Source organism: Pseudopipra pipra, chromosome Z, assembly GCF_036250125.1.
Source record: "Pseudopipra pipra isolate bDixPip1 chromosome Z, bDixPip1.hap1, whole genome shotgun sequence".
Taxonomy (NCBI): domain Eukaryota; kingdom Metazoa; phylum Chordata; class Aves; order Passeriformes; family Pipridae; genus Pseudopipra; species Pseudopipra pipra.
The window spans coordinates 69,283,333-69,309,477 of NC_087581.1; the positions used below are offsets into that span (position 1 = coordinate 69,283,333).

The 26,145-nt window shown below is 42.7% G+C and overlaps 1 protein-coding gene across 2 annotated transcripts; it reads right to left on the bottom strand.

Moving 5' to 3' along the window:
* Positions 1 to 5,581: 5,581 nt before the first annotated feature.
* Positions 5,582 to 23,064, bottom strand: LPL (lipoprotein lipase). Of its 2 annotated transcripts, none has more exons than XM_064642866.1 (10): positions 22,831 to 23,064; positions 15,867 to 16,030; positions 15,547 to 15,726; positions 14,815 to 14,926; positions 12,732 to 12,965; positions 12,244 to 12,486; positions 11,036 to 11,156; positions 10,057 to 10,239; positions 8,783 to 8,887; positions 5,582 to 7,827 (listed from the first exon to the last, which is right to left on the bottom strand). In XM_064642866.1, exons 1-10 carry the CDS (start codon positions 22,892 to 22,894, stop codon positions 7,782 to 7,784), a joined length of 1,452 nt encoding a protein of 483 aa, XP_064498936.1. In that variant the 5' UTR covers positions 22,895 to 23,064; the 3' UTR covers positions 5,582 to 7,781. The 2 variants fall into 2 exon arrangements, with proteins under 2 accessions (XP_064498936.1, XP_064498935.1); XM_064642865.1 differs by having other exon boundaries at positions 15,867 to 16,033; positions 22,831 to 23,000.
* Between the last annotated feature and the right edge of the window lie 3,081 nt (positions 23,065 to 26,145).

Consider the following 26,145-nt stretch of genomic DNA (forward strand, 5'->3'; position numbering starts at 1 on the left):
TTTTCCACAAGATATGGATCCAGAGTCCTCAGGATGTCATCAAGGGTCACAGAAGAAAGTTCAAATAGGAGATTTCTGCTATTTCTTTAAATGAACATATGCTGCAATTGACAGAAGATGGTTTCACAGCTAAGTCCTTCTATTCTGATCAGCTTATGGAGGAATTTGAAACACCTATTTTGTTATCTCAATATGGTGCCTTTTCCTCCCCATCTATGGGGGCTTTTAGACCACATACTGGGGTTAAATGGAACCTAACAAGAAAAGCAAAAAAAATATTGCAAAATCTTTAGAGAAGCAGTTGATGCAGGCTGATCTCTTATCTGACTGGAGGGAGGATAGTCTTGCAAGGTTAACAGAAAAATTCACCAGGCTCCTATGAGGTCATGGGACAGGGAGTACAGGGGCGTTGGCAGGAGGAAGGATGCCAGATTCTGCAAACTTTATCAAAAGAGAAATGAAAGAAAAAAAAAATCAAAAACAGGATTCAGCAGCAAGCTAGGATAAGTTTGGAGAGAAGGTCAGAGAGACTTAGTCATACTCACACAAAGATGTCCAAGCATCTGGTCTAAGCTTGGCAAGAAAACACAAGTTCTCCTCTCTGGTTATTTAAAAGTTACTTGTCAGAGCTCTTTGCCAATTCAGCTACACTTCATCTGGAAAAAATGCTCCCATGTAACTGCACTTATCCCTCCCCCTAGGATGCCCAAGGAAGTCTTGAAGGCAGTGGGACTCCTACCTAACAGGGTGCCATCATAGGGATTCTGTCCCCATGGCCCGAAACAGTGATGGTCAGGGAGCAGACACTCAGAAGAGCTGCCATGGAGTAACTGAAATATCTCAGAGAGGGTTGCTAAAGCACTGACAAAAAGCCCCAAATAAGGCTTGTACAGAAGATTGACCCTCTTTCCCTCTCCTGATGCCTCCCGTGTAAATGGAAAATGATGCTTTCATATGCGGGGGGGGGGGGGGGGGAAGGGGTGTGGAAATTTTTAATGTGACTAGGTAATTTAGCCTTTCATTAAAAAATATTCAGCCACATGTCAACCAATTTTTAATGTGACTAGGTAATTTAGCCTTTCATTAAAAAATATTCAGCCACAAAAATGCAATTGATTTCAGTTTTCCGTTAAGCAAGGGAGTAAAATTACTGCCAAAAGAATGTTCCCTAGCATTTCCCTGATTTCCCCCTAGGGTCTTCAAATTCACTGATGTTAAAAGAAAAACAAAGAAGTACAGGATGGCACAACAAAGAAGTACAGGATGGCACATGAACACAGATCTATAAATTAAAATTGAAAAAAGAAAAGGAAGAATTTTTCATATTTTGAATCAGCCATTGTGTAAGCATTTTTTTACTCCACCAATGCTCTGTGCTCGGGACATTAAGAGAAGACTGATATTAGGTTTCTTTCTGTTGCATTGAGCCTGATCTGAATTTCCTGTCTAAGGCTTGGGAAATAAAATCAGAGAGGTTAAGATCTAATTTTACCCTTGTACTGGAAAACTTGGCTAGCAAAGGACAAAATTTTGCCAAGATAAACAAGAAAATTTGGCTTAATTTTGTGTCTGGGTTATAAATACATTGAAAATAGGGAAAATTAGTCATATATAAATAATAGCTCCATTACATTCAAGAACATGTGGGTGGGTGTTATGGGTGGAATAATTTGCTAAGGCAGAGCTCTTCTTCCTTGCTTTTCCTCTTCCTCTTAATTTATTCCTCTTTCTGAATATATGCTTCTACTTTTTAACCTTTATTTATATCTTGCTCTTCATTCTGTAATCTGAGTGATCTTTCTATAAAGGGTCTTTACACACTTTCCTTTGGGATTGTTTTTTTTATGGTTAAATATTTTTAAGATACCAACACAGGGTAAAGCACTTAAGTGCATACCTAGCCTCTGGTGCACGCTTCCATTTTCTTGATGTCAAGAGATTCTGTGTTTAAAATGAAGGGAATGCTTAACGGCTCTGCTGTGCAGTACTTGGTACAGCTGTTTTCACTACAGTACAGTACAATGCTGTACAACCTGCTGCAACCCCTCCTTCCCTCTTGTCCCCTCTTCGACATTTCTGCTCTTTCTTTTTGTTTTGTTTTTGTTTTGATGTAACTCAAAATCGATGCCAACGTGTAACGTTCCAAAACTTAGATTTCTGTCAAGGCTCCTGGCTGTTGAACCTCCGTGCTAAAGATGAAGGAACCAATTGCTCTAGCTATGCTGTTTGGTGTTTTGCAGCTTGGCAGAGTGAGGAATTTAAGAATCTGTGTGACCGTGCCTGGCTTCAGAACAAGTCTCAGCAAGGATCTGGAAGGGCCAAACTACCTGAAGGGTGGTGTTATTGTGCCCATGGTAACATCAGACCTGCCTGCAAGAAGAAGGGCAAGGAAAACAGTAGAGTTTGCTTGCGATTGTCTTGGTCTCATACCTTCCTACAAAAGCCCCTAGATGTTTAATGAGGTACTGTGTATTGCATACATCTTTCTCTGAGTTTGTTTTTTCTATTTGTTTGTTTTAATTTTAATTGGGTGCTATTTACATCACTGCAACTATGCTGTTTGTTTTGGCATCCTATAGATAAGCATGTTTGTACTGTCCAAGAAATGCTGGGAATATCTGTGAGAAGTCATCCAGAGCTGATATTTAACCTAGTGCCTGAGCAGATCATGTCCTGACATTGTATGTGCTCACTTTGGTAACAATGCATTAGAGTACCAAAAATAAGAAAGTCTGAGCTGTGCTTTCATTTTAAAACTAGGATATCATGCCAGGTGTTAGGAAAGCACTCAAAATCCCATGTTGTCAACAAAAATGCTATTACCAGCCTCAGTGAAGTTTTGATTAGGCCTTGCACTGGAGGCAGGTTTGGCTCTTCCACCAGGAGCACAAGACTGGTAGCCCTCTCCTTAAATCCAGAGTCACCCGTTGGAGAGGTTTCTAATCCCAAGGGTTAAGGAGATCTTGTGCAGCAGCAATTTCTCAGACTGCAGGAGCAAATCCCAGAAGCTCCTGAGAGCAAGTCTGAGGACCCAGCAAGGAAAACTTTTGAAGTTCTATTCTTATAATGCTTCTTTTGAAAAAGTGCGGATATCCTTAGATATCCTTAAATATCTTTTCAATTTGCTCTGGCCTGGGAATCTCTTTCTACTGCTCCTAGTCTCCTTATTTTGGAGTGCCCGTGTTTCACTACTTAGAAGATTCCAGGTGTGCAAGTAATTGTGGGTCAAGAAGCCTTCAGCAGGTGGAACAACACGACACATGTCCTCACTTCCTGGCTCTCTTGAGGACGGACACGTGGCCAGCCAGGCTGTCTTGCTGCTCACTGAATGGTTCGACACGGTGGGGTGATGAGCAGTAACAGACACTCTCTCGAGTCATTGGCAAGAAGTGAGACTAAAGATATCGGGTGACTTCCCACAGGAAGGGCCTACAATGAAGAACATGGTGTTTATCTGACGTGCATGGCTGGGAGATTACATCACTGAACACACACTGCACCCCCACAACGACACCTGCTATATCCAAAATGGTCCCCACTTTGCATCTGCATTTCTGATGAGGATGCATTGTTCTGGCTGGGTTAATTTGAACTGATTTAGGGAAGCATTCTGAGTGTTGCTGAGCAGAGATAGCACCACACACGGATATAAGAGCATTGTTGAGACAAGCTCTATATGGGATGTTCTGCCAAATGGTTCCCTTCCCTTCCTCTTCTCATTTCCTTGTTCTCCTTCAGTCACTGGAGAATGCTAATCCCTTTCTTTATTTTTTTATATGTAAACAGGTGACTTTCCAGACCTGCTACAAACTACATTTGACTAGAAGACTTTTCTGGAAAGATGCAGCAACTGCAGATGGAAATTTCTTTCCTGAATGATGGCAACTTGATGGCACTTACATTGGTTCCAGTGGACCTGAGGATTTTAATATTGCTAAGTTTGTATGGACAGTCAGAATATAGAGAGCCCTGAACTGACAGCTCTAAACAAAAAGGAAAATACTACAACTATTTTAATACTTCCCTCTTACTGGTTTTTTTTCAATATCTGTTTTTGAACATCTTTAGGAACAACAAATTTGCAATGCCTTGCTCATCCAAACCAGCAGACTTCTGACATTTTGCTCACAGCACACAAAAGAGCATGCATACAACTATATCTGAGTGGAGAAAGTATGGAGACACCTACAGAGAGCAAAGTCATTGCTGGTTCCAGAAATATCTCAGAATTAAATACGTAGAATTAAAATCTAAGCAGTAGGAACATCAGCCAGGATTTCCTCGCCTTGCAGGTACATTGGCTAAAATTCCTTTTCCTCCACCCTTTCCTTCCAGCCAGGAATGTCTCTTTCTACCTGTCCAAACCACTGGTTAGCCATTGGACAGTCTATCCCAGCCAGCCCATTCCAGAGACAGTTGGCAGGGTGAGCAGGGATCACCTTTTCTGATGCTGGGCATTGCAGAGCAAGGTGGGAGAGTAATGGGGCCAGGGATGGTTGTGAAGGCTCACAGGGGAGACCTCAATTGTTGTACATGCAACAAAAACTATTCTCTGCTTTACCTAATAACATGCTTATTCTATTGAGGCTGCTGTGACATTAAAAGAGTAGTAATACCATAGTGGTTTCAGATGTGATGACAGGCCTTGTCTTGCACAACTGTAGGAGTCCTTCTAGTCCCACAACACAGACACTGACACAGGGAAAAGAGCAGTGTCCTTAGAAAACCCATTTCCATGCGTTCTACTTTGCAGATTCGGTTCTTCCCTCTTCCACTGATTCCCTCAGGGTACTCCCTACCCCCCTCTTCCCTTCATGTCTCTTCCTCCATCCATTTTCCATGGCATATCTTCCCTCTCCTTTCAAGGGGAATTAAGTTCTGCTCTTGTCAAAGAGCAGTCATCTTTCACCAAGTGCTGGAAGCAGAGTTTCCCAAGTCAACTTGGAGCCCAATATGATCTTAAATGTGCATGTCACTACAATTCTCCTTAATTCCAGCAAACCCCTTCTGTTGCTTTGGTAGAGCCTTGCTGTACATGACAGAGCAAACTGTTCAGGTGACAACCAAGTTTGAGCACAGTTGCACTCAAAACACATGGGTGAAAGTGATTTTTTAATTATTTCCTTATGTAGTAGTGGTGGTTACGGACTGGTGTTTGGCCCCTGTACCCACAGGGTCAGAACACCTGCTTTTTGGCAAACATGAAGCAGAAGCATAATTCCAGCATTCCTCAAAAAAAAAAAAAAAAAGAAATTAGCATTTCAAAATAAGGGCATTTCTTAAAAGGTCCTGAAACTTGAAAACTACAACTTGCAAGTGACAAGCTACTTCTCTTGTGATGTGGAATACTTGCTTTCACATAGTGATTCCTTGATGTCTTAACAGATGGTTTTTTGCATTTCCCAAAACAAAATGGGGCCAGAGGACTCACAGAAATCCCACGTTTTCTTTTTTTTTTTTTTAAAAGACTCTCATCCCATCTTTTCAGCCCCAGAATCCAAGGATAGGCTCTGGCCTTCACATAAAAGGTATACAGCAGAGAGTAGATTGTTTAAGCAAAACGAAAGTAGTGACTTCAGCATCAGTTTGAGAATTTTATTAAAACCATAGGTTTCCATTCTATACAAAACTGAGGAGCTTTCTTAAAATAAAAAACGTAGTAACCACATAGGAAATAATGCAGCGTAAGTGGCTGGTTGATAAAAATCTCTGAAAGCTATATACAGGATTAATACTACACAACTGTATTAAGGTAGAGACTGTCAGCAACTTTAGCAATATATACAAACTACCTTTACACTCATAAATATCTTATTTACAGCTAATAAATAACATCCAGAGCTAAATCATGTTTCCTCATGAAAGAGCCTTCACTGGTTTTTATCCAAGACCTAAACGTGTTTGTATTTAATCCTGTATTAAGAGCACAGCTATTCAGATACTTTGTTTTCAATGACTTTAACTCTTAAAAGACAACTGCAACAACATGTGGTATCTATAGGGAACAAATCATTATATTTATTTTTAGAGGTCTCAAATGCAGTGGCTCAATACTCAACCCCACCCTCAGTGACTCATCACATCTCTGTTGTAGATTAAGGGTTAGGAAATCAAATGTGAGCGATTTCAGAGCTATTAATATTGCAACATATTGCACTCTTTAAGACTTTTATCCCCAAATATACTAGCAGCTACAGTTGGAAAAAAGTAACAAACTTTGCACATGAACACATACATCTTTGTTTTGCCTTCAAGATGGGATGATGTTGGAGAAATCACCGTCTCCATGATGTCTTCCACATGCAGGAAAGGACTACAATACTCAGCATCAACAGCTCACATCACATTTCTTCAAGTGTCTACCTTCAAGCCCTACCACCTCCCCAGGATTTTATCTTCTAGAAAGCTAGAAGAGGGCTAATGCACCTTCCAGGGCACCGGAAAAACTACATGTTACTCAAAAATGGGGAAGCGGAATGCCTTCAATATACCTGTTTTTGTCAGCTGGCAGCGTGTCTAATTCCTGTGTTTTTCAGAGCACTCATTTTCGTGCAGCACACAATCAGGCTCCCTTTGACTGGCACAGCTCCTGCTCCTTGCTGGATTCCATCTCTTGTCAGAAAGTTAAGCAGCCCCTTGTACTACATCAGAGCCAAGAAACAAACTGGCAGTCCCAATTCCAGCACAGGGAAGTGTGAGCATGTTTTGTCACGTGCCCAGTGGATTCACTTGCACTGAAAACTGCACACACCAGTGACTCAGCCGCATGAGTGACACTGGGTGTCAAAGAGCAGAGAAACTGTCCCAGTTTTGGCATACAGAATGCAGGCAAGTGGGGTGGGTGGAGGGGGTGGGGGAAATATATCTGTTTCCTGCGTTTTCTGGTAGCTCATTTCCTCTCCAGTTCCTTGTTCACAGTGCTGGAGGCTAAATGGGTTTCATTTTCAACAAGTGAAAGCACAGATAAAATGTTCAATGTGCATAGGACACTGGTGTATTGCTGCCTTCTCCTACAACTGTTATTTATTCCAGGGTAAGCTGCATAGAAGTAAAAAGCTTAACACATCATACCTATTGCTAAGCTGCACTGGCATCTACCCCCAGTAAAAATACATTCATGACCACAAACTAAAAAATTCATCCCCATATTAAGTCAGGCCCTCACACCTTCTAGTAACACACAGAGTAAAGGGTTTGTTTTTTTTTTCCACATAAGAAACCTACTTATTTGCTAAAAACACATTTGAAAACAACGAATTCTCACCACTGAACTGCCTGAAAATTCAGTTAGCCAAAGCAGAAAAAATTCTGTCCAGTTTCAAAAGACTCCTGAAAGGAACAAAAAAAAAAACAACAACCCAAAACACAAAAAACTCCTGAAAACAAAACAAAAAAAATTAAACCAACCACCACAGGTACAGGGCTTTGTTTTTTTTCAATAAATACTAGAAAATTGTTACAGAGGATCTGATGTCAAGAAACCCTGTCACAAGGCACCATGATTAAGCAAAATTACTTATTTCTTTTCAGCACTTCAAGACTTTGGCAAGTTGTTTTGCAGGTTTGTTTTTGTTTTATACTATTTGGATAATGTATCTTTATGGTTAGTAACTTTGTATGCTGAGACTGTCTTACAAGAAGTCTCTTAAGATAGCTAGGAATAGCAGGCAAAAAGCCAGCAGCGGATAAATATTTCTATATATTTGGTACTGAACATCCAGTCCACAGGGATGAACAGACTCTCCTCCTCCCCAGCATGGAAAAATCTTTATTCTTGTCACTTAGGCAGATTCTTCAGCAGAATTTTCTTTAGAGGCTTTCTTGGCACTGTGGGGAAAAAAAATATAAAGGTGATGAGGAAGATGTAAGATACTTGTCCCTTTTCGTCTTATTTTTGAGAATAAAGATTAAAAAAAAAAAAAAGCTACTCATCAGGAAAATAATTATGTGCTTGGGCTTCTCATGGCCTCTGCTCGATTTTGCACATCAGACACACAGAGGTCTCAAGGCCTCCCGAGGTCGTTGCCCTGGAGTGAAGGCCAGCACATGTGCATTTTTACACAGAGCTGGATCTCAGTCTAGAAGTGTCCCCATGAGACCTTTCACACACAGCAATAGAACTAAAATAAATACAACCGCTACTCAAACTTTGGTGGATAAAGTCCAAAGAAAATTGGCCCCACATTTGAAAGTTTACTCTGGGTCAGAAAAAACTGTTGATAAAAATATTAAAGTGCACCGAGGGCTATTAAACACGGACTGAATCTCTGATCCAAATCAGAGATGCGAATCTCAGGAAGTCACTCACCTGACAGCTGCCAGCAGAAGGCAGTGTGCCAGGAAGAGCCTGCTCCACTCCTGTACCAGCCTCCAAACCTATTGCTGGCCAGTGAGGAGGAAGAGCTCTGAACTGGCTCAGTATGGACATTTCAATGCTCTTCAGTTAAGGGTAAGTGTAGGGCACCTGTAGATAGAGGCATGCTTTCCTCTTCGTGCTAGTGCCTCGTCTGTAAACCCTCTCTAAGAATCACTCATACTTGGCCACCGTGTGAATCTGAGAAGCAGTGTACTTTCTTTTCAGACAGTACTTTTCAACAACTACACAAGGAGATGGTTTGCAGAGAAGCAAATTAAGACTTTTTAAGTTGCTAAAGCTGCCATAAGCAAACCTCAGGTTTGCTTCCGAAGCCTTGAGAAGACTAGTGCACGAGTCAACTAATGGGGAAGTTTTATCACCACTCATGTTCCCAACAATCCAAAAATAATAGTGGATCATTCATACCCTCCTCTTTTCCTGTTGACGGGCTGCTCCGAGCACTTCACGAATATTGCTGCTTCTTCTCCCTTACTGAGACGTGAGGTGCCATCTCGAGAACAGAACACCACTCTGGAATAAATATTGGAAGGGGGAAAACAAAAAGAAAATCACATGGCTGAGCCAGACATGCCTTTTTAACCTTAGAAACAGGACTGGTGCTTGGAAGCAGTCTTTATACTTTGTCATGTGGGGCACTACTACTTTACAAGGGCGTGAAAAAGTTACTTTTAAAAGAGAATTCCGTGGCGAAAGAAACACTGCGCAAGAAAAATTGGTAAACAGTTTATACGTAGACATCAAACTGCAGCCATAAATTTCACTATGATCTTTTGCATGACATCTTCTTGAAGCTAAAAGAGCAGAAGGTCTATTCTCTTAAATCTTATTTTGATCAGTCCTTATGCAAGTTTTTTGTCAGGTGAACGAACTTGGAAGAAAGCCTTACTCCCTCAAATGTTTGCAAACGAAGTAGGTTGTCAATTCCAGCAAACCTGAGCAGTTGCTTTTCTATTTATCAGTACCTTCTCCACCCCTATATTTGTTCAGCTCTGATAACTGTTCTTTGATCAAGTGACTGCCTTGTTTATTCAAAGAAAGAACTTATTATTTACTATACTGCACATAGGACACACATACTCTGTTCTGGGTCCATGTTCTGCAAACAGATCTCATGCCTAGTGAATGAGTATTTCAAAAGATTCATTGCAAAGCAGTTCTGTTCAAACTTTGATGTTTTAACATTCATGCATTAGCAATGTCCTGCAACAGTCATGTTTTTTCAGTTTTCTTCCACCGTTCAGGCATTCAACTCCTAAGAAAATTCAGCTTAACAAAGCAATAATTTCTTGTGCAAACACACTTTTGGAAAGGTTTCTAAAAATCTCCTTTCTAAGCATGCTCTCTACAAGAAAATCTATGCAAATATCCAGCATGAAAATGGAGGAGGAAACTGCAAACAACCACTGATGCTGGTTCATGGAGATACTCTCCTGCATGTTACAGCTAACCTGAGACAGATGAGACAGTGACATGCAAATTAATTACGTGTGAGTAAGACTACAAATTGCACATCCCAGTGGAAGCAAACAACTGAACCTGGCTGACGTAAGTGGTGGTTTGATGCTACCAGAGCCCTGATTATCAGTGCTGCACCCACCTGTGATTGCTTAAAATGTTTGTCCCACTTTGTGATATACCAGGAAACACTGTCAAAGCTTATAACAATCAAAACAAGTTACTTTTTCTGAGTTTCTCCTGACTTCACTCTGACTCTCTGGATGTCAAATGTGAAAGGAGTCCACCAGTCAGTCCAGCTGAACAAAGTGTCTTTCTCCCACTGCAGCTTCAGCATAAGCAGGTCCCCGATGTCCACTTCTGTATAAATCAGGAAGGAGAAGGTCTTGTTTGAGGAGACTTCAGGCCTGTGGGGAGGAAAATAAAGAAATGAAAAGCACACTCTGAAACTGTTGGACAGATAAAGAAAATTAAGGAGAAAAAGAACCACAACTTTTTGTACTCTAGAGAAGAAGGAAGCAACCCTCTCCATAGTTCTGATGGGCGGAATAAGGACAAAACACCTTAAAGCTTTTGCAGAGGCAAAAGGAAAAAGCTTTCTGCAGCAAGGCTGGTAAAATCCTGGGACAGTCTGCCAGGCAAGGGGTGTCCTCTCCTGTATTGGTGACTCTCAGAGGAGCCAGACAAGCACCACCAGTTTAGATTCCTCAGAGTAGAAAACAGACTTTGGTGCTTTCCAGCTCCATTCCCTGCCAGCCCACGTGCAGGGATGCACCCACGAATTTCTGCTTGTTTGCAGAGCTGTGAAAGCAAATCCCATGTCTCCCTCAGCTTTTGCACCGAGGCCTTCAGACCCATCAGACAATTAACTCCAGGTTGCAGGTGACTTTTAAGAAGGTTTAACACAGTTGGAACACAGCATAAAGATACTGGAAATAAGAAAGCACCAGAGAAACTCTTATCAGGCTGAGTCACAGGTCAGACTTCACATTTCCATATTTCAGATGTCTTATCAAGAAGAGCTCCTGTAGAGCTCAGTTCATTAGCTTCAAAAGTGGATGCATCTCCTTGATCAAGGACACGAGGAGATTCTGGGACCCTGTAAGATTTCTGTAGCTGGAGCTAGAAAAGACTTTCATCTGGGGCTTTAACAAGTTTAGGTAAACTGAACACTACATTTTAATTGTTTCTGTAGCTACTCACAGTGTGAAAGAAATTTTCTCACTCTCATCTAGAGTGCCATAGAGAGAGATCAGGAATGGCTGATTTGTCTTGGTCATATTAGTCTTTCCAAAGAAATGGATCTTGACTTGGTAATGAAAGACTGGAAGAATGCAAAAGAAAATGCCATTAGGAAAACTCAACCGCCAAAGAGACTGCTGGCAACAAAACCACCCAACCCCACACCTGAAAATGCTAGGCTGGAATATGTCAACTTCACTAAAAAGAGGAGCTTAGTTCTCTGTAGGTATCCAGGGAACTATTTTTGAGAGGAGGTAAATATTAGTATGCAAGGCAATCACTATTAAGAAAAACCTTTGCAGTTCTTGCAACTGAACTCTGCATTCAAGCTGCCACTCTAACAACCCCAGAGTCTGCAGTATCACCCTTAAACCTGTTACTGAATGCTTAAGAATTGCTATCCTTGACTTGAAATGACTTGTACCCTCCTCATACCTTGGTAAAAAAAAAAAAAAAATCAACCCAGTGACCCTGCAGATTAAGTACCAAACACCAACAGAACACTGCAGGAATGTGCCCTCTGATTGCTGGTCCATCACACAATGCACACAGCAAACATACCATGGGGTATAGGCAAAGCTAGGGAGGAAAAATAAAGTAGTAAAATCCAACTCAGAAGCCACTTCCCTAGCTGAAAGCCTTCCTGTTCTCTCTGGCAGTGTCCTTCTCAGACCTGTCACTGTGGCAACTGGAAACAAGAAGCGCTGTGATATTTTAATGAGGGCTAGTAGTCCTCTAGCAAGTGCACTACAAAAGACACAAGTCAGATGGTTGCATATCTTTAAATAAGTTTCTTATCAGATTAAGCTCTGCTGATTATTTCCTCAGCAATAGTAAAAACTCCTTTGGTTGAAAAATACTGAAAAACTTGGAAGACTCAGTTGTTCCAAGTTGATTGGGCCCCAGAGCATGTTTTCTTAATTTTGCTACCTAGAAACTTTCTTTTTGTACTCTATCCCCAACCCCACACCTTGAGTAGGATGGCACTGTTTCCTCTGAGACTGCAGTTTAGCTTGCACTCAATGGCAAGCAAGAAGAAAGCTTCACCCCTTATCACCACAGGCACCAAAGCAGGAACAGCAACATCATCATCTGCAGCACATGCCCACCATGACACACAGATGAGCACAAGCACCAGTTTTGTTCACCATTAAGCAGGCAGGACCTACCTTTATAGGGCATCTGAGCACGGGTCTTCAAGTACATTTTGGTGTTTCTCTTTGTTCTCACTCTGTTGACCTTGTAACCCAAATTGTTGCAGCGGTTCTTGCGGCAGCTCAGGCAGAGACCCTTCTCAAAGGCCTCCTTTGTGTTGCAGCGATAGGCCATGCTGGGCTTTTCTTCATAGAGGAGGGAGTCAATGAAGAGGTGAATGGACCGTTCATGGGAGCATTTCACCAGCTGGTCCATATCTTGAAAGAATGAAAATGTATAATGTACATATAACACACACATATAAAGATATGAATCCCTAGGCAATGCTGTCAACAGGCATGATCCACTATGCCAGAGCTGGGGTTTACAGGATGACTTTTAAAAAGCACTTAAAAAAAAACCTATTCCTGCGCCTCTCAGAGATCTTCGCTTGCAGCAAACCCATGAAGCTACTGAAGATCTCCCTTTGAATGTTACACTGTTTGTTTCAGAGCAACCTCACCTCCAAAGCCTTTTTCAGCAATCAGACGGAGTGCTTCTCCAAAGTTGCAACCTGGCTGGAAACCCCCACCATTGGGATAAATATCAATGTGTCCAACAGGCTTCTGGATCCCAATACTGCGGTCTGGAGAGCCTCGAGTGTAGGTGTGTAGGACATCCACAAAATCAGCATCATCCGGGGAGAGGCGGGTAGGGGCATCAGCATACTCAAAGGTAGGACCAGCTGGATCCAGCCCTTTATGGAACAAACCACAAAGAAAGACTGTCTGTCAAAGACACTGACAACAAATGCCAAGCTCAGCTACCACACTGGGCCAGAATATCGCATATGACGTTGGTTTTCCTGCAGACTTTACAGTGGGATTATTTAAGTAGCATTCATGTAGGAGAATCAAATACACACACAACCTTGAAATGCTGTCACTGTTTAAAAAAAAATAAAAGTGCATGCAGACATATGTAAGGAAGCCCAGATAACTTCCTCAGAGCTGTAGCATTTCCAGCGGATGGAAGGAACAAACTCATAAGTGTGTTCTCAATGTCCTCCTCTTGTCAAGAATTGTACAGCTTGTAGCTGAAGCATCTGAAGTATGGAAAAATGTCTTGCCAATAATTCCCTGGTAGGGGAAACAACTGGGAAACAAATGAGAGCTTCACTCATTGTCTACATGTCTCAGGGGAAGGGGATTATTTTGGTAAAATGTCAAACTGCAGCAACACTGATATCAAAAACACCCAGAACTATTCTGCCAGCGAACAAGTACTATCTTTTGAATTCAGACAACCACTTGAGAGATGGCTGCAAGCAGAGCTGAAGGGATGTGAAGGGGACAGGCACCTGGGTTGTTCAACCATGGTTAGCTTTCACCCCGTTTGAGCTGCCTCCCCACTGCTGTGAGGACTTCAGGGACCACATAACATTGCTCCCTTGGCTCAAAGGTGATGCTGTTTTCCCAGGGAAAGGGCTCATCCTGGGCACCAAGAGCAACTATGGAAGCAAAACAGAGGGATACTGGTATTCCAGTGATTTGACAGTCTCAGTGAAAGCAACAAGCCTGCAGCTGAGAGAAAGGAAGGATAGAGGGACTAGTGCTTTGGCCTCCTGATTTCAATCTGCCACCTTCTCAGGACTCAACCTTTCCAGATGCAACTGCTGCCTAGCCCACCTCTCAGCCTGCCTGTGGATCTGGGATCACAGCCAGTCTCAGCTGAAAGGGTGAAGGGTGCCACGGAGCTAGACTCCCTTTCGAGTGCTGCTCTCAAGTTCTCTCAGCAACAAAGACACCACAGATGAGCAATTTTCTTAGCCTCATTTGCTGATGCTGGCATTTCCTTTGTCACTGAAATCAGTCCTCCAGGTGCTAGGCTGTAAACCAGACCCAGGGTGGCCAGGCACTCCACCTTGTCTAGCACACTTCTCAGTCTCCAAAAATCACCTTAAAACAGGCATCTAAGCACACATAGCAACAGGGCAAGAATATCTATGCTTTGTTCTCCTTCCCAGAACTCTCACAGTATTATTTTTAGCCTAGAATATTTTTTGAGCCTGTTATGAGTCATTTTTTTAATAACCCACAGTGGACCTCTTCTGATTATCTGTCCAGTCTCCCTGTGAGCCTGTATAAACTTCTTGCACCTGCAGCACTCCAAGACATGGAGTTCTGCATGTCCTATATCCACTGCAGCAGGACTTAGACCCTGTTCTTTTTGAACAGCTCCCATCAGCTGCCTGGATGAAGACAACCAGCTGAAGTTCTCATGCTGCAAGAGATACTGTGACCTCTCCGAGCCGTGGATTTGGCCAGTCCCAACCACATTCCCCCCAGCTAGTCTCTTATCGTGGCCTACTCTCTCATTTCTTGTGAAGAAGCAAATCAAGGCTTCTCACTCACCACCTTTGTTGTTCTTTTCTGAACCTTATTCAGTTCTACTACAGAAACACTAGCCCTGCAGCTTCAATAAAGCGTGAACAGAGAATCAAAGTGCTGTCAGCAAGCAACAATTATTCCGGCGATTTTTCAGAGAAATGTGTTTCAGCATGGAAGAGATAGGACTCTCCACTCTACAGTCACAGGTTTTCTTACCAGTAATTCTGTTCACCTTCTTCTTGGTCAAGCTCCCAGCAACCCCAGCAGCGTGAGCACCTAGACTGTACCCCAGCAAGTGGACTTTGTTGAGAGGATAATTGAATTGCTCCTGTTCAAGAGAACAATTTGTTTAAAGTTTGAAGCCAAATGTGAAAATGTCAGAAGACACAGAAGAAAATGTTTTGTTAATACTGGGATTTCTCTTTGAGCCATTAATAATAGAAGAAATACTATACAGTAATCATAATTTCATCATAATTTTGTGCCATACTAGATCACTTGAGCTAAGCAACTTAGGCCAAAAATCTAACCAGAGAGGATTGCAGAATGAAGGACAGAACACAAGACTGTGTATGATATGAAAGGTTTTCAGCCACTCCCTTTCCACCAGTTTCTGGATCTCTTAAGTATTTCCCAAAGGAAGGGCAGATTTCTGTTTCCCAAGGGCTGGCTGCTGTAAAGTATATAGGAATCCGTCCTTCATAGCTACTTCTCACAAGGCTCCAGAGACCACAAGGTGAAGTTTCTGGAATGCACTGCAAAAGGCCTCTTTGAGTAAGAAGTAACCAGTAAATTAAAGCTGGAATTTTACCAGTCCAGCAAAAGTACTGTCTTCAACAGTTTAACTCCATCTACCCAACAGAAGATGATTAACACAGCTGTATAAGTGCTGCTTTGTCTCCTAGGATATCATGCACAATGTGAGTGAGGTGTATCTACATGTCTTACCTCCATCCAGTCAATAAATGTAGCAACATCCTTTCCCACCAGCTTAGTGTATGCAGCAGACACTGGGTAGTGCTGCTGAGCTCGAACTAGCCAGTCCACCACAATGACATTTGAATCAGGTTCCCTCTTGTACAGAGCAGCCACAAGCTTTGGTACCCAACTTTCATACATCCCTGTCACCTGTCGGTTGTGGGGTTTTTTAATTAAAAAAAAAAAAAAAAAAGAGAGAGAGAGATTAATATTATCTGTGAAATACTGACACCCCAGCACAGTTTGTCAGCAGTGTGGTTAAAAGGGAGATTCCTCCCACTTTGTCTTACCGTCCACCCGTGGATCACCACAAAGGTTTTGCTGGTGTGATTGAAGTTGCACTGTGCCAGGCTGTTCACCTGCCCAGGCACCAGGTAGCAGACATCCTCATCGGGCTCTGCAGGCGTCCGTAAGGAAAACTTGCTCTCGATTCCCTCGAAATTGTTTTCAGCTTCTGCTATGCAAGACCACAGAAAACACAGCAGTGTTTTAGGAGTAGTAGGACAAACAGTTCAGAAGTCACAGGTAACAGTGTTGGAGAGGTATCTGGAGCAGTCAGTGGGACAGGAGGTTTTCACTTCCTACAGCACTCAATGGTCACACAATACCCATGCAAAGAGAAAATCAAAGGGTGAAAACTGCTGCCCTTCTAAGGTCCTGCTAAAACAGTGAGGATCTGGCAAGCTGCCAGAGGTATGAATCCTTTTTAGAAGGCAGTATTTTCCCCACTTCATGAAGCAGGAAACCTGTTAATTACCACAAGAGTGCAGAAAACCACACAGGAGAGTCACAGACTGTCATGCAGAAAAGCAGCGAATTCCTACCATACTATTAAATATTTTGGTGGTGCATCTTCCACATCACCTCATCAACAATCGCTGCCTAACAAGGCCCTTTATAGCACCCAGTAGTTTCAGTGTATGAAAAACAAGAGCAAGGTCATCCCTGTTTTACAAAATGCTAGTTTTAACTTTTTACAAACAAACAGCAGGTAGGAAGATCAGACACCCATCAGGGAAACTGAACTAGCAAACCAGAAGCCTGTACTTCGAAGGCAGTACATTTTCAGATCATCTGATAATCTACAGAAAAATAAGCTGCAAGAAAATATCTTCCTCTACCTGAAGCTATGTTGAATCCCAGGGTGGGGAGGGAGGTGAAGATCATCACAAAGTATGTGATGGCCTGCAAAGATCACTCCCTCCAGCTCTCAGCTTCAAAATGTAAGTATTCCTTTTGCTCCTGCCAGTGCATAGAAGTGACTTTAGGCTTCATGCTCACTATTTCCTTTGTCTGGGAAGAAACTTAAATGTCTCCTCTTTTCATGTCTGATTCAATACTTAAGTACCTCTATATCCAACAGACCCTCTAATTAACTGTGGGCTTTTTGAAACCCAAGGCCCAGTTTGGCAACCTGAGCTTAGAAAATATTGACTGCTTGTTTTTCAAGTGCAGCTGAACTCAGGCCAGCTTTGTCCAGCTCAGAGCTGTGTTTCCTGGCATTGTGACCACCAAGATTTCACAAACTCCTAAAGACACATTAATGAATGGCTCCAAGCCACCAAAAGAAATGCAAAAGGACAAATAAGGACCTCATGCCAGGCATGCAAAACAGATTTCCACTCTCCTCCTTTTTCGCATTGCGGGCAAGGTTTTCTATGATAATTGGAAGATTTACATTTATCCATAAAGTTCTGCTGCATCACTCGGCTGATGAACAGCTAATAACTCATTTTTTTCTGAAACAGGTTCTCATCTTCTCATTTGAGCTACCAGCCATCAGGGCAGAACTTATGCCTGAACTCACCCAACCCTCAGGTAGCTCTATAAAGTCTGGGAGGTTCTTGCTGTGCTTGGAGGGTCACAGAAATCAGGGTCTAAAGCAAGAGGTCTAAAACCAGCACACAGCCTTGCAACAAATGCTTATGTACAAGCCCCCAGAGAAACCGGTCACCTGTAATCAATGGCCTAACGTGTCCTGAGTTCATCAGGATTCCTCTCTCCTCAAAAGCAAAGCACATGCAGGGAAATAAGAACTGTTCAATGCACAGAGGCAGTGCTCAGTTTTAGGCTGGCCAGCTAATCCAGAATAATTACAGTGAGGATCTCCTTCCTGCCTCTTTCCCCCTAAAGAAAGGATAAAGTCTATGGAAAATACCTTTCTCCCAATCAGTAGAAGTATTCCTATAACGTTAAACACAACATTTCACCTACCTACTGAAAGCTAAATTTACCAAACTAACCAAATGTTTGCCCCTTTTCTATACTTTTGCATTTTCAAAATTTCTTTTTTTCCCCCCACCAGCTGAGTGTACAAAACACCTTTCTAAAACAAATCTTTAGACTTATATTGTTTACTTTTTTAGCCAGGAAAAGGGAAGTCCCAAAGGCTGATTGGTTAAATACCAACTACAACTTTTCACTCAGCAGTGAATCAGTAAAACCTTGAAAGGAAAAAGAACAGCTTTCAACTGTAAGCCATGCAGTGCAAGGACTTTCAATTATGTATATTCCCATCTAGCACAGGAAGGTGAACAAGAATAGTCCACTTGCTCACTAGTTAATAGTGCTTCCTTTCATACTTAGATATCATTTCCCTTCTGAATTAAACTCATCTGATAATCATCCAAAATCTAAGTTGCATTGATATCCTGTCTTGCAGTGTGTTTTCAATTACAAACACATGCTAGAATTCGCATCTAAGTTCAGATCACAACTCTTTAGAAAACAAGCTTATAGGAAATTCACAATTTGAAGTGCACTTTACTTAAGGGCACACTTAGAAAAATGCATCAAACTTACAGAGATTGCATCACAGTGGCATGTACCACTGAAGATGTGCGAAGTGCTTCATAAATAATCGTGTTTCAGACTAAAAACCCTTGGCAGGGATTTAAGGACATAAAATTGCTGAGATGTAGTCACCACCAGGAAAGCAGCAGCTGCAAAGCAGTAGCCCATGAGTGAGGGAAATGGCAGGTGGCCACTCTGCTCATTTAACTATGTTGTAGGAGGAATCAGAAAGTCAGAAGAAATTACTGTTATCGTCTTATGCCCACAAAAAGCGTCATGTTATCTAATGACCACATATGGTCAGTTCCCAGCAGGAAAGATACCCTTTGGATAAGGAAAGTGTGTGTGGTGGGGTTTGTTACAGACTTCTTCACGGTGTGCTGAGGAGCTATCCTTAGAATTTGCCTGAGTTTGGCTTTGCAAATTCTATATGGCTCAGAGCATAGGATGACTTGTCTACACCTTGCATTGTGGTGCACACATGCTCCAGTACCACCTCACCTCCCACCTGCTACAGATTAAATTTTAGAAATATGGTACAGAGGTTCATATAGCCTGCACACACTCACCACATGGACCAACATCTACATGTACCATGTTTTAAAACTGAAGCAGAGAAGTTATGAAGCGTATCACTTCAGAAAACTAGTGTTTCCCACTTCTGTTTTTGTTATCTCATAATGTATCTTGGGTCTATTTGAAAAAATGATTCAGAACTGAACTTTGTCATACACAGATTTTTGCCATAGACCTTTTCCTCATAGATTTAAAATGAATAGTCTTTTTGAATCAGCCAAACAGTCAAGTGTGATTCTTTACACAAAGAAATGCAGAGACAGTCAATGCTAAGAGTCACCATTGTTTAGTTAATAATATGTTTTAACTCAAGTTAATTAAAGCAGGAAAAACCCAGAAATGGGGAGTTTTCAGCATGTTTCTGAAAGGTGAATAGAAACCACGGTGGTAGTGGATCAAGGGTTGGACTTGATGATCTCAGAGGTCCTTCCAATCTGGCTGATTCTATGATCTGAATTCACATCACATTTTACATAACATAGATACAGAAAGTAGATATCAAGATATTTACATGCATCCACCCTGAGACACTGAAGTAGCTTTTCATGACAAGAATGCAAGTCCACTTCTAAACAAGGCTTTGGAGAAAAACAGACCTGGAAGTAAAAACACGTAGACAAAACAAACCCATCCTTTTGTTAAAAACCACACTTTCCCAGACTTAGTTCAGAAGAGTTACAACAGCATGTGTTCTGTATTGCAAAAGCTTCCAGGCACACAGTTAAAAACACAAGCCCCTCTTGCAAAAGAAAATTTTCTGTCTACAGCTATGTGGTTACAGTTAACAAGGTGACCTACAAAGCAATTACTTAGGGAACTGGAAAAGGATTAAGTGACCAATTTCAGATGCAAGTTGGCTTTTCTAACAGCCTACAGGCTGCACTGCCAAACTTCACCATTTTACCATGCTCCATGAGTTTTTCTGATGTTTTTCTTACACCACCACTTCAACAGTCTCAGTTTTTGTATTAAAAAAAAAAAAGCTGTTCTGAGCACCAAGGTATTGAGAATCTCATAGAACTCAAGAGTGTGGAAAGAAAAAGCTTAGAAACGGGGAAAAGCCAGTAGTTCTTTTTTTCCTGTTAAAGCTTTCTGACACTTTTGACTTGCAACTTGTGAAACTCCATTCAGTTAGAGTTGAAGCATTCTGACACAGTAATCAAGAGAATTCAGTTTCAAGTTTACTTCACAGGAAGCCCAAGGCAACCTGGCAAACTATTTGGATTGTGAAAACTGTTTATCACTGGTCAGTTGGGTGGAGAATGAGAGTTTTGAGGAAGTAAAAACATCTGGAATATGAATCAAAAGTTAAACTGCCCACTTTGGACACAGCTTGCCAGAATATAACAATGCATTTGCCAGAACGAGCACACCTAAGCTACGTTTTTAAAAAGGGAATCTTTGATAAACAGCAACTTCCTAGCATTACATACTCAGAAATGGAAATACTATTAGCTAGGTGCAAAGATCCTTGAAATTGTGTTACTAGACTGCAGCCCACAGAGACATGCACACAAATACACGTGCACAGCAGCAAACATCTGCATATAACATCAAACATTTACCAGCTGTAGTTTACTGGATTAACTCTACCCTCAGCTGACAGCCAGCATTAGGATCATCCATCAATCAGTCATACTGAATTCCTAAGAGTTCTGAAGGAAACTCACAGTCAGCTGTAATAAAGGGGCTGCATCACAGAAATTGTTACCGTTTAATCTGATCTACACTATAAACTGAAAGCAGACTACTGGGTGTGTTGCAATCCCAGGAAATCTACCTCACAAGTCAGGTTACTGTTTAACCTTGCTGTAAAAAAATTACAACCCCAAGTTTATTTATGTATTCCTTAGTGGCAGAACCCTGAGAGTACGTTCTGCTTCGCTTCACAGGTGGGCACAAATGGAAAGAGCAACCCCTCTGAAAAGCTACTGGGCGCAAGTTCAGATGCTGAGCAAGGACCTCCCTGCTCAAGTCCTGCAGCTGGCAAACTGCTGCTCTTGCACTGTGCACATGGGTGCCCCTTTCCAAGGCACTCCCTGTCAAATCCTTACTCAGCTGCAGCTGGGATGCTCGTAACTCAATCCAGCAGAGCTCTTGCCATCCATCAGTCCCTCTGGGATATCTGGAATTAGCCCAAGACAATTAAAATGCAACCACTGTCAGACTCTGCAGTAATAAGGAGGAAAGGATGCTTGAGAAAGCCCTGACACACAAGTACTTCTGCACAGAGGAGTACTAGTGGTCATGCTAATCTCCACAACGCTTTTGACGCCTGACGGTCTCACCTCTGTGCCTTCTCAGAAATGCATTGTTTCTGGAAAGGCCACAGCACAGCTGTCCTGGTAGGTCTACCCCAAACACAGCCATAGCAAAGGCTCACATCACACAACAGTGCAAATATGCTGACTCTGGATTTATGTTGGTAAAAACAGGGATCAATCAGAATGTATTCCTAGTAATGTTGTTATCTTTTCCTGGAACACCAATATTGTCTTGATCTAGAATATATTTTTCTATGTTGTTTATTAAATATTCCTGATTTCTGAAGGGCTGCATCGTGTGTTTTCCATGGTTTCAAAGCACTTTTTACTGTGGTGTGCAAGAAATAGTGTGGGACTGAAGGCTTGTGTAGCTTTAGGATGAACACACAATCTGCTTTCATATAACCTGTTCCTAAGGAGGAATAATGAATATTATTAGTATGTCTGCAGCAAGTCAGTTCCTGCAGGGATGAAAGCTTGCTCTTGGAAGGTAGTTATTTTACTGTATACAACTTGGATACTGTGATGAAAACTAGTTTTGATTGTCTCTGATGACACAAGATGGATTGAAAGCAAGAACACATTTCTTTGGCTGTGCCCTAGCACCCCATCCCCTTACTTTTGAATACTTCCCTTCAGCTTCCTTGTCACAAAGCAATAACAAAGGCATCCACAGTACAAGAAACAGCAGTTTATACATTCCATTTTAGTATCACACAGCAGGTCTAAGAGCTACAGCCACATTTTCTTCTAAGGCCGTGGTCTTTTGAAGATAGACACTGTGTGTAGGAGATCAGTGTAAGAAAGAAGCCCGGGAGAGGGCAACTGCTAACATAAGCTCGAGGAGTAGTGGTCTCCTAAAACAAGACTCTTTGCTCATAAAAGCTGCACTCGTGGTGTGATTAACCGAGAGAGCAACAGTGAACATCTAGCAGTCAACATTCCCACATGTTCCCCTCCCCGTAGCCTGGGAGGTGCCCACGCACCAGTGCAGGTGCAACAGGCAGAGTGCAAGCACAACCTCAGTGAATCTACAAGACACCGCAAGAGTACACTCTCTCTACTCACTTTCTCCCTGATGGATTCTGCTGCATTACGGGCATTAACAACGACTCAAATAGATTATCATGATACTGATGAAACTCAGCCTTGCCTTGTCTAGGACCAAGAACCGTAGGAAATGGATGGATGAGTCCCACGCAGAACAGAGGAGAGGGCTAAGGGACCTTACCGTGATGCTACTGCTGCGCCATACCCTTCCTGGAGCAAGGGACTCTTGGAAGCCACCTTGCTTGGGGGGAAAAGACACATCCCAAACCTTGACAGCTCGTGCCATCAGCCAGGCAGGCTGTGCCTGAGCTCCGGTCGGAGAAGAGGCTCCACATCTCTCCCAACAGGATGTAGGACCCCCCGGTATCACTCTCCAGCGCCTTCTGAGGCCACCTCACGACACCCGGGTCCCGCAGCATCCCAAACACCCCGGGAGAGCTTTACAAAAGAAAAGGTTCCCGCCATGCCGGCAGCGTTTCCTCCCCAAGCCCCCTTCCCCAAAAGCAGCAGGCAGGGCCGGCAGCCCCCGTGGGCGCTCCGGCTCCGTCCCGATCCCCCGCCCCGGACTCACCGCCCAGAGCAGGCACCCAGCGCAGGCAGAGGTAGAGGACGGCCAGGAACACCTTCCTCCCCATCCCGCCTCCTTCAGCGGCGCAAAAGTTTCGGCACAAAAAAAAAAAAAAAATTTAAAAGTAACTTTTTGGTTTAAAAAAAAAAAAAAACTGATGAAAACTAAATACAAGCGTAGCGCGGCCGGCTGCGGGACAATCACCCAACACCGCCAACCCTTCCACCACCGCTCCCCGCCCGGCCCCTTAAGTGCCCAACAATATGCAAATATGCAAATGAGCCCCCCGCGGGCATTGGGCGATCGCGGCGGGGCGGGGCCGGAGCGGGCGGGGCGCGGGTTGGGGGCCGGAGCCGATCCCGATCCCAATCCCAGGGGGGCAGCGCCGACCACGGCACGGCCCCGGCACGGCCCCCTCGGCCCCGACCCCCCCTCGGCCCGACCCCCGCAGCCCACCCACATCCGCCCGGCCAGCCCTGCCCCCGCCGCCGGGATGCGGCCACTGGGTCCTCCCCGCCCGTGGGACCCTGTGCTGTGCCTCCGGCGGGGTCTGCCTTCCCACCTCCCTGCCTTTGCGCCAATAACCAGCTGCTCGCCGCCTTTTCGCTGCCGTGCCCGCAAGGGGCCTTGCCGAGACCTTGTTTTGCCAGCACTCAAGGGGATACGAGTTTGGAGAATAACTTAATTCACTGGAGGTTGCATCTGTGCTCCCGAGAAATAGAAAATTGATTCTCTCTCTGCCCTCCTCTCGGAAGTACGGTTTGCAGTGAGACTTGAGTCGGTGACCACCGGGTGAAAGATCGGTTATGTAAGAATATTAATTTAACAAAATACCAGTTTTCATTGCACTGTGCAGTTTGTTGCCAAAGGCCCAGCTTCATAAAGAAGCTTATGACACAGGGAATGAGGACTCCCTGAGTTTTGGAACGTGAAGCAAATGGGATTCACTTCGAGGGTAACTGATCTTTCTCATACCAGGCACCTTTGGAAACTAAAGTATATCTGGTTTATATTAGAGAGGCTAATCAATAAGAGGTTGCTGAAGTGTAGCACAACTGGGTCACTTTCCAACTTTAGATTCCACTAAAAGGCCAGTAAGATCTGTAAGTGAGAATACACCTCCCTCAAAGCACAACTAGAAGTTCCTCCACCGCCAATTTATATCTATTTATACACAAAAGGCACTGGAAGAACTTAATGAGGGTACAAACTGTTCATGCTGAGGCTTTCTTTTCCACTGAGACAACCAGGTGGCAGGGAGGGGGAGCTAACACAAAGGGTGGGGGGCAGTGAGAGAGAGTGGGAGTCAGAGCCAGAGGATTGGAGATGAAAAAGCTCGGAATAAGGAGGTCAACCTTCCTCACCAGAGGATGGAGGTGATGTGAGACGGGAAAAACGCGGTTTGTTCTGCAGCTTGCTAAGTACCAAACATATCCTCTGACACCAGGTGTTTGAAACCCTTTTGTCAAAACAATAGCAAGAATTTTCTCACGTCTTTCTTTTTTTCCCTGCGTGGACTAAACAATGCATTTGTCTTGATCTAATTTGGTTGAAACTCGATAGCGCAATTTCCCCCTTAGAAATCAGCCTGGCTCTATCTAGGGTCAGACATCCTTCCTAGAAAATTCCATTCCCTGATGGCAACATTTGGCAAACTAAAAGAACAAACACTTTAAGGCAAGATGCTGTAAGGGAGACTGTCAGGCCACCTTAATCATAAGTGATGCTACTAACCCCATCAGAGGGAAACAGAACATGAAGTCTCCTGATCTGCACAGCTACACCCGTGGCTACTGCAGAAAAAAAAGCTTACATTGCAATATAACTGTGGGAAAAAAAGTAGAGTAGTTTAAGCTGTATATAGAATCAGATTAAACAAATAGAAAGGAGCAGTGGCAATGCTTGGCTCACTAGCCCTGCATGGACTGCTAGCCCACACTAACATCTGCAAATCCACAGGCTGTATTTAGACTTTCAGTTAATTCCCTATACTGATTGTGAAATCCATCAATAGCAAGGGCAGGTAGCAGATTGACAGCAGATTAACTACTCAGAATTTAATCTAATTTGTTACACTGAAATGCTTATTTGCATAAGTTTTTGTTCATGCTCATGCCACGTTTTAAGACACAGAGATATGTATTTAAGAGTTATGCAAAGTCTCCACCTAAAAAAAAAAAAAATAAAAAGAAGGAAGATTAAAATCAAAACACTAAAAGAAAACTTTCAAGTGATGAAAGGCAGGGAAAGGGGATAATTCTGGTTCCTCGAATCTTGAGCAAATTGCCCATTTGTTGTAAATTCAGATGCAAAATAATCTGAAATAGATGAGACTCAGCACATTTCCCAGCATTTAAAATCTTTTTGTCCCTTGCACATAATCATGATCAGATGGAGAAGAAGCTTCATGGCATCAACTCAAGGTGCTTCAATGCAATCATTAACTGGACTTGAATTCCTCTTCCTCTGCAAAATACATAATCCTACAGGGGAAAGCAAAGCTCCATCTGTAAAACAGAGCCTGATTTATAGTATTTGTGGACTCCAAAGTGGGTAGAAGGCAACATGATGAGAGCTAAAATACATTATTTCTAATAAGGAGGAGGGGAAAGCCTGGAGGAATGGAGACAGGAGTTGCATAACTAGGCTGGTACTTGCACCCACAGATCACGCAAAAGGTTAAACTCAAAACAAGCCCACAAGTGCCTCCAACACAATTGGTTTATGTGATGCAGCTGTGCTAAACCCTGAGCAAATTCACTGTCCTCATACAATAGCAAGCAAGGGGAGAACCAACCCCAAAATGTCATTTCCACAGCAATTCTCCAAAGAGAGCTTGAAACACAGGGAGAAGGGGAGGAGTGGGGCGTGACACAACATGACACTGAACATTTTTGTGCTGTTTTAATTCTATTAATATAGAAGATCTGATAGCTGAGGATGAGAGGTCTTCCAACAAAAACATCTGCTTAGAAACAAGCAAAAAACCCCCTGTTCTGGTCTCCTTCTGACTAGGAAATAAAAGTAAGTAAGAAGTCATAGGGGTTTTTTCTTTTTTTTTTTTTTTCTTTTTTTTCCCCCTGCAAATATTTGAATTTTCTCTTTCACCCCAAAACAAAAACAGTAACAATAAACCAAAGAGCTTCCATGACCTTCTATGTGATTTCTATGCTAATAAGTTCAAAGAAACAACGATAAAAAAAAAAAAAAGGAATTCTTTTCTCCTACTTTAAGTTTATTCAAAGATGAAACGTTTCTTAAAATCTATTTTTCTGAAAACCAGCCATTTTTAATGAAACTTCGGTTTGGGGATAAAAA

Bases quoted from the DNA above. Each gene is read 5' to 3' on its own strand.
- LPL (XM_064642865.1), bottom strand. From the start codon at position 22,894: ATGGGGAGGAAGGTGTTCCTGGCCGTCCTCTACCTCTGCCTGCGCTGG. The intron at 15,727-15,866 runs GTAAGACAAAGT...CACAACCGACAG, and splicing joins TGGTGATCCACGGGTGGACG to GTGACAGGGATGTATGAAAG. The intron at 10,240-11,035 runs GTGAGTAGCTAC...TCCTCCCCACAG, and splicing joins GAGAAAATTTCTTTCACACT to GCCTGAAGTCTCCTCAAACA.